This window comes from Pteropus vampyrus, unplaced genomic scaffold (assembly GCF_000151845.1).
Source record: "Pteropus vampyrus isolate Shadow unplaced genomic scaffold, Pvam_2.0 Scaffold462, whole genome shotgun sequence".
Classification (NCBI taxonomy): domain Eukaryota; kingdom Metazoa; phylum Chordata; class Mammalia; order Chiroptera; family Pteropodidae; genus Pteropus; species Pteropus vampyrus.
The window spans coordinates 2,174,862-2,183,645 of NW_011889243.1; the positions used below are offsets into that span (position 1 = coordinate 2,174,862).

Consider the following 8,784-nt stretch of genomic DNA (forward strand, 5'->3'; position numbering starts at 1 on the left):
CAGAGTTCATAGGCTCTAACTAAAAGCTTTGAGCCATCTCGTATGAATAAAGTATGTGACCTTTAATGTAAGATCTTAGCTCCTCAGAAACTATTTACTGTGAGTGTCAGAAACAGGGCTGGTGACACCTGTGTTCTGGATAGTTGATAGATGAAGTGCTGTGGTATTGGACATGATTCTTCTAGTTTGGGGGGTTTTCTTTCTGTTAAAGACTGGTAGTTTTCAAACAGTGTGCTGCCAAACTTCAGGGTTTAATAGCATTGACTTAGACTAGGGTAGGGGAAAAAATAGGGAAAGGGGCAGGCTGGGCTCTGTCCCTAACAATTCCATGGCAGTTAGATCAGTATGTCTTTTGTGTTCTACAGATTTGTCTGTAAATTGAGCTTCAAGGTATTTCTATTAACCTTGTCTGATCTTCCTTCTCTGGGAAGTAGAAAGGACAGAATTTTTCCATCCATTTCATTGATGTGGCCCCCAAACTTAGTGATCTGCCATGTTGATAAGCATTCTGGATGAGAACCCAGGCACTGGAGTCAGGGTTTGATCCCAGCTGTGTGATCCTGGGCAAGTTACTTAAACTCTGTCTTAATTTTATCCTCTGAATAATGTGGATAACAATAGCATCTACTTCATTGGTTTAAATGAGTGAATTGACACATGGTCTTGAGGACAATGTCTAGCGTATCTTTAGTGCTCGGGGAGTGTTGGTTGTCTTCACCGGCTGATCTGGGCCGAGGATTAGGGGAGGTGTTAGAATTCAAAGCTGTAGGAGAAATGATGCTGATAGTGACCTTTTGGAGCACCAGTCCAGGCTCAGTGTGAGAGGCTCCCACTGGCCACTTTTCTCCCCCTCCCAGCTTTGGCCTTCTTCAGGGAAGCTTTAGCCTCATCCTAGGCCCCAGGAACCAGGAGTGAAGGAGAGGAGGCACCTGGAGGCATTGAAGTTCACAGAGGCTCAGAGGTAGGGCAAGGGCAGAGCTTGGCAGGATGTCGGTTCAGGAAGCTGCCACACGTAAGCTTTCTTGCTGCTGCTTTTGCCACACCCTGCTCCCTCACACACCATGCCCTGCTGCCCAGATCTTGCCATGGGACTGCTCCTTGCCTCAGCTCTGCCCTAGGGAAGGTGGGTCAAGATGCCCTGGCCTGAGACAGATGTCCTGGAGGTAAAACAATTCAGAGTCTCCTGGCCTGCCCTGGGCTACAGAGCAACCTGGATTTCTGGGCCCCACCCCTTTTCCCACCTCCAAGTCAGAGCAGTGATAAGGTTACTCACTGACTCCTCTACTGCACGCCCTCCCCTCACCCCACCCTGAGTGAGCCTCAGCTGCCAGCCTGGCACTTGGCATAGGCTGAGCCACATCTGCTTCCACTGCTTTCTCTGGGTTGGTCTCACTCCTTCTTTGTAGAGATAGAGAAATGAAGGCCCAGAGAGAGGCACAGGTGCTCTCCCCAGGCAGCCCTCTTCCTACTCTCTGGTCAATGCAGGTGAGAAGCAGGTGACTCACATACTGGCCATGGGCCCCAGAAAAGGGCCCAGGGAAGGGAGGCTGTTGTCTGAGGCAAAGGGCCAGGGAGTCCTCTATGGGGCTGGAAGGGGAACCCTTTGGGCAGCCACATTCGTCCGCAATAACCAGAGAGAGCTGAGCTTTTCCCTGTGAGCCTCTGGGGACAGCCAGAACTTGAGGAGCAGAGGGGAAGGTTGAGAAACAGCTGGAAAAGAGTTGAGGGGATCTAGGGTCCAAACTGGGCTTGCAGGCTGTGTGGCCTGGGCCAAGACATTTTACCTCTACGAGCCAGGCGGGTGCCATTATTTCATAGTGTAAAGGATTTGATTTACACCTGTAAATCAAAAAAAAAAAAAAGAACGCGAGCAAAGAATTGCTCTGCCTTGCTGCCTCCTCAAAGAGTTCTTTAAGGGCTGAAAGAAGAGGGGGCTTGGGTGAGAAAAGAGAATTGCCATTTGGATGCGAGCCAAAGTGCTGGGGAATTTATTACCTTTGATCACCTTGTTTAATACTCCCATTCAATTGGTATGTTTATTAATATTTTTCTCCACTATATAGGTGGGGAAAATAAGGCTGAGAGAGGTAAAATGACTTGTCCAGACTTTATATTTATATTGCAGAGCCAAGATCTGAATTCAATTTGTTTGGTCCCCAAACCTGTGACTCATTCCCTCTCACTTTGCATGGCCTGCTCAAGCTCTCATCCACATATTAGACTCTCCTAAAAAGATACTGCTATGGGGAGGGTTGCCTGGAGGAAAAATCAGTCCTGGGACTATAGGAGATATCCCTTCCCCACTGTATTGAAGTTTGCAGAGAAATCAGTACTTCAGCTTGAGGATCCCTTTCATTTCCCAACATGGAAGGGATGATGGTGCAGGTCACCTCCATAATTAAGACCAAAAATGAACAGCTATTTTTATGAGAAAAACCCCCACTTTTCTTGGAACCACATCCCCATCAACTGCCCTAGGGAAATTTTAGCCAAGCTGCCCTCCCGTGGCCCATTGCCCAGCAGTCTTTACTCACCCAAAAGGCATCTCTGAACTGAAGCTGGGGCATCATCCTCAGGAGATTTCCACGGCAAAGCTTGCTCTCCTGCCACAGACAGGGCTGAGAGGCTCAGGGGCCAAGTGCACTGTCCTAGTGCTGGCAGGGTTGGCCCAGGCTCCCCTGATTCAGCTGGTGCTGTCTGCAGTGCCTCAGAAGGTAGCCACAGCCAGAGATGAGCTGCCAGAGGGAGGAAAAAGGCTTAACCTGTTTCGTTTGGGGCTAGAATCAGCCACAAAATGAGGAAGGAACAGTGCCCGGGGATGGGAGGGCGGATCCTAGTGTCCACCCAGCCCCTTTACGGCCCTATGGTGATGGTGATGGTGATGGAAGACCCAGTCTAAGCTGTAGGACTGAGTAGGGATGCTGGCTCCAAGTGGGAGGCAGTGGATAGTGGGAGAGACAGATTGGTACACAGGCCAGGCAGGCAGACAGCCCAAGGCTACACAGGAAGGTTTGTGCAACTTCTCCCTGGGGGCGGGCACCAGACTCTTCACCCACAGGAAGCAGAGTCGCTGTACTTCCCTGTGCAGTGACGCTTGCCATCTTCCACCCTGCTGCTTGCCTCCCCTTGTCATCTTCTGATGTCCTAGCTGGACCATTCTCAGAAGCCATAAACCTGAGGCCCACTGAAGATGTTGGCAATGAAAGGGCAGGAACCAGGGTGTCGTTGCCCATCACCCAAGCCCTGCTCCAGACCATGAGCATATATGCTAGATTCACCACACTTCGCCAGCAAACCATTTGGGAGGGGCTTCCTCAGGCCCAGGAAATTGCTATTATTCATCACACCCTAGCTGCTCAGTGCCTTGATCTACATTCTGCTCTCAAAGAGCTCATCGTCTGGGGGCAGATACAACTGAGCGTTGGGCACCATGGAGGCATGGAGGTGGAGTGAGTAGGTAACTGACCAAGGGATAACAGCCTGAGGCTTCATGGGCACCTCCCCATCCCACCATCGAGTCTCCAAATTAGATACTCTCTGGGGCAGGAAGTCCCCTTTGAAGATAGAGTCTTCAGGAAGAATGTGGTTGGATCAAGAGAGGTAAAGGTACAGACAGCAGAGTTCAAAAACCCAGGATAAGGCTCAGTTTTTGTTTTGTCTGGGCCCTACCCTTCAGTGGTTGAGGGACCTTAATCGACCCTCCAACTCTATGATCTCAATTTTCCCATCTGCCACTCTCAGTCTTTGGAAAGGAGAAAGTGTTGATACCATTACTGGAGTTTCTGGTTTGATTGGGCAGATGCTGGGGGGCACTGTCAGGTACCACCTTGAGAAGAGGCCTAGGTTGGAGCCAGGGCTTGCCCACTCAACACAAGATGCCAGGGCCAGTTGGCAAGAAGGGGTGAGGGAGCTTATCTACAAATCAGCTTCCTCACTGAGCACTCGCATTGACTGGGGGTGAAAAAACAGATAAAAGCTGCTTTAGAAGAGGGCTAAGCCCCCAAGTGCCAGTTATGTGTTCCCAGGGTTAGAGATGAGGCACACCTAAAATTCTGAAATAGCTGCCCACAAAAGAACACATTAGGGGGTATTGCAGATCAGTGGGGCTACCCTTGTAGCCCCCTACCTCTGGAATCCTTGGGTTTGAGCTAATAAACATCTTTAGCATTGAAGGTACCCTAGTTAGGTTTCTGTCGTTTGCAGCTGAAGACAGCTAATGATATATCACCTTTAATCCCGAAGGCCTAATGCTGAGAGTCTGTACCTCATTCCAATGGCATAACCACCTTTGATAGCACTGACTTAGCCTCCCTGACCTTGGTTTTCCCATCTACCAAATAGGGGTAATGCCTCTAGTTCTAGAGGCAGACTAGAAATGCTCTGTTAATAGAAGCTCCTATCCTCTTATTGGCAGAAAACTTCACAGCCAGGCTCTCTCCCCTGCCTCTCCAGGAGTTCTTTCTATTACCCCACCACAAATTTCTGCTCCAAACAGGCCTTTTCCCTCTTCACAAAGATACTCTTCCCACTCCTATCTCCACACTTTTGCCCCTTTGTTTCCCATCCTCCCTCCTGGCAAGCCTTCCTTGATCTTCCTCACCTGGGCAAATCCTTCCATCCCTTATGGCCTACTCAAGGCTCTGACACACAAGGACTTTCTTTTTCAACTGTTCTGTTCTAGCTGGGGCAGTCCTGGATAGATGGCCATGCTAACTGTAAACTAAAACAATTGAAGAAAGAAATAACAGGATGCATCTAAAGAGACTGTAAAGTTCTCTGCTACAGAGAGGTCTTCCACCTCCCATTCCCATCACCCAGCTTTTGCAGCTCCCAGAATAGGCAACTCAGCTTTGGAGCGCTTAATGAGTGTCAGAGGCACCATTAAACTTTTTACATGGGCCATCTTACTTAGTCCTCACCCCATCCTGTGGAGTACACACTGTCATCATCCCTGCTTCACAGAGGAGTGAACCAGTGATTAAAGACTACTTGACTCACCCAAGGCCTCGCAGCCAGTAAGCAAAGCACTGCCCTTTGGGCCCAGACCTGTCTGATGCCAAAGCTTACTCTCCTAACCTTCACAGGTATCTTTTACCAAAATCCCTCTCTCAACAGCTGGTTTCATCCTTCCTTTTTCAAGTTGTGCCTCCAGAACCTCTCATCCCAATTGATAGCTGTTAAAACTAAGCCAAGGAAGGTTGGTGGGTTTTGTGGTGCTATTGGGTGAGAATTCAGCAATGGCACAGGGTCTTCTGAGCTCACCATTATTCGTACCCATTGAGGATACCTTGGCTGCAAGGAACATAAAACCAGAGTGTCTGACACAGAGAAAGTGTGTTTTTCCTACATGAGGGGTCTGGAGGCAGGGCAGCCTCCAGGTGGGGTACTTTTGGGCCCTGGATCAGTTTTTTTGTGATTCTCCTCTATTTGCTACCTTACTTCTGGGGCTACAGCAGCTCTACTCTATAGCTCCTGACACAGCTACATCTAGAGGAAAAAAATGAATTCCTCCCCTTGTGTTTCATTTTCGCCAAAGTTCCTCTTCTCCTCCCCCATCCCTCACCCTCCTCCCCTAATGTCTCATTGACCAGAAATGAGTCACACGATCATATGTCACCATCACTGGCCTCAGGAAGGGGATTCCTTGACTGAGGTATTGTGGATGTTGAGAGCCAACCACTGTGACCACCATAGCCTTCTCTTAACCAGATCACAAACACTGTTGGGCACCAACTCCTGCCACATTTTGTTGGGACTGGGGCCCAGAGAGGAGGGAGACCTGATCTCTGTGTTGAGGGGCCCAAGGATAGGCTCTAGAAAGAGCTCTCTAGATGGGAAGTGGCTCAGAGGGGATGAGACCAGAAGATGTTATTGTAATATCCCTGAGAGACTGAAGAGGCCTGAATGGGGAAGCCAGGGTGGGGTGGGGGGTAGACTGGTGAGACAACAGGTAGGTGGAGGAGCAGGTTAGCGACATCTGAGCACCCCTCAGAAAAGGGAAATGTTCTTGGGCTGCCCCTCTGTCGCCAGTCCCTGGTGGGGAAAATCCAGTTCTGAAAATCACATCTTTTTAATGACTGCTTTAGCTACTTCACAGCACAGTTTGCCTTGAGGTCTGGGCAGTGGTGCCTCAGGCCAGGCTGTGGCTCCTTTTTTAATGGGGAGTTCTCCTGTGCAGGCAGAGCCTCATCCTGTTTTGCATGGTATTTGAACACATTTGCATGAAGAATTCAAGAAGCAGTAGGTCCAAGGATTAAGTATAAAATGCAAAATCAGTTGTCACGATATCAATTGTCACAGCTAGTCACCTGATAAGGTTCAGTTCCTAAAGCTACTTCATCCATCTTTTTGAGCCAAAGAAACAACAAAACCATTACTAGCCACCATTAAGGGAGTATTCATAGCTGCAGGGCCTGCATGAATTTTGTATGCTTGATTTCATTGGTTGCTCTCTACCAGGACCAACTTTATCCAAGGTTAATGCAAAATGAAAATGTGGAGCCTCTTGCTAAAAGAGCAAGGAAAAAATTGCTATTAAAGGTACTAAAATATAAAGGTTTTCCTTTCCCATGTTCTCTCAACCTGGCATGGTGCTCTATTTGCTGTTTAATATTAAACTCCCTTGGGCATGGGGACACTTGTGGGACAAGGGCCCTCCACTTCTTGACTCACTTTTGTGTGAAACCCACCAGCTGCTTGGTTTCACTTCCTTCACCACCATGCTGCATTTCAGACTGGTATCTCCCTTTCCTATGGTGGATTGCAATCCCCAAGGGTATTGCAAACTCATGCCAGAATGCACTAGGTACTTGGGTCAGGAGTGGGAGACCCCCCTGTGGGAGACCCCCCTGTGTCACCTGCATGGTGCCATCACCCTAGGGCCCTCCATTCTGAGATGCCACCAGGTGACCCTAAGTCTCCCCACAACTGCATCCATGTCCCTCCGGGGGAAAAGGTTGGCAGTGTTTGTTAGGTAGGAGCTGGGAGGCAAAAGCTGAGAACACATCCAGGGGAAGTGGTAGAACGCAGAACTACCCATGAGCCGAGGCTCCAAGTCCTTAATGCATGCTTCATCATCCCATTAGACTTCACTTACAAAACATGGATTCGAAGATAATATTAATAATTTTAAGATGGCAACTATATAGCCTTAAGCCCCAAGTGCAGGGCCCCTCTGAGAAACAGGGCCCTGTGTGGTTGCAGTAGTTGCACATCCTGAAGCTAACCCTGTTTTCTGCTGTCTGTTTTCCACACAGCAGAGTGAATTTTTAGACTCTAATTTCATCAGGTACTTTCCTATTGTCACCTTGCTATAATTTCCCACTGTTCTCAGGACAATAGTCATTGTCCTTACATAACCTATAGACCCTCCATGATCTGGCCCCAGTCTACCCTTCGACCTCATTTCATGCAGGAAGACTTTGAAGCAGTAGCTTGGAGCCTTCTAGAGAGGAAAAGAGGCTACAAAAAAAGGAGCATCTCAAAGCTCCTTGGTGACATCAGGAAGCCAGAAGGCCTTTATGATGAATTTCAGTTGGAAACAGCATTGTCACTGGTCCAAGGGGCATTTGTTCTGTCCCTTTCACTGCTAACATGTTGTCTTGACAATAGCTTCCTTTCTCTAGGCAGACCACGTGATACATGTATCTCCTTCCTGAAGGAGCAGAGCACACTGCCATGATGCTGGCTGTGGCTGTCAGGTGCCCACTCACTCCATGTCTAAATTAGAAAGTTCCTGTACCTGACCACTGTGGTCCACTGTCACTGGGGGAAATACCTACAGGGTCCTGCCAGGTGGCCAGTGGCACATGCCTGCTCGGCTGGGGCTCCCACCCTCAACCCCACTACCCCGGCCCAGAATGGAACAAGCCCCACTGTAGTGTACCTATCAGCATTTACTGAGCCTTTCTGTCTAGGGACATGGAAATGGACAAGGTCACCCAGGAAGAGAAATGTGCTGAGTGTCAGGAGAGCAGTGTGTGCAAGGAGAGAGGCTCTGCCGAAGAACCAGGCCTGGGAAAGCCTCTCGCAGAAAGGGAGCTGGGGCCTACCTGATTAATGAGAAGGAACTTACCAGTGAGACCAGGCAGGAAAGGCACTGTTAATTGTCAGAATCCCATCCTAAGTGGGGTCTTTCCTTCCTAGAGTGTGGGGCTGGAGGTGAGGGGCCAGGCCAGGGTCTAGGGCAGGAGCATGATGAGTAGGGAGGAGAAAGAAGGCAAGTCTCCAGCTGAGGATGAAGTGTGGAGCCCAGGGGCCATGTGGGATGGGAGTGGGGCTGCCACATGGTCGATCTGACATCAGCAGACATCCCAGCTTCAGTTCCTTGGTGGGGGCCGAGGGTGTGACCCTCAGCCTTCAGGATGTGATATAGATTGTATTTTTCAGTTTGCCCCGGAAAAGGAGTTGCAAAAAACAAAGCTTTGTTGCACTCACACAGCTTTTCTGAGTTGGCAGGGAGCTTTCAGATTTACTAATTTGCAGCCAGCCACAAGAGTGTGACTCTGAGTTTCCAAGCACTTTCAGTATTCAGAAGTGAGGGTGCTGGTCAGGATATTTGAAAGCATCAAAGAGGTACAACGTGGCCAATGGGCAGTCAGCAGAGGAACTGCAACAGAGGCCCAGTGAGGGAAGGGTTCCTTCAGTGGTCAGCTAGAGGAGACCTGCAGTGATAGAAGGGCCTGCAGAGACCATCCAGAGGTTCTCAAACAGGAAGAAGGGAGCCTATCGGAGAGCAGTGGGACTTTGTAGAAAAACTTAAGGCCAAGCCCCAACCTAGACTTA

General features: G+C 49.3%; 1 protein-coding gene across 3 annotated transcripts in view; it reads right to left on the reverse strand.

Annotated features, from left to right (window-relative positions):
- Positions 1–3,006, reverse strand: part of PSTPIP1 (proline-serine-threonine phosphatase interacting protein 1) — a 36,233-nt gene extending 33,227 nt beyond the window's left edge. For all 3 annotated transcript variants that reach the window (XM_011382146.2, XM_011382145.2, XM_011382144.2), the window contains exon 1: positions 2,535–3,006. In XM_011382146.2, coding sequence (XP_011380448.1) covers positions 2,535–2,570 — 36 coding nt within the window. In that variant the 5' untranslated portion in view covers positions 2,571–3,006. The remainder of the gene's footprint in view (positions 1–2,534) is intronic.
- Between the last annotated feature and the right edge of the window lie 5,778 nt (positions 3,007–8,784).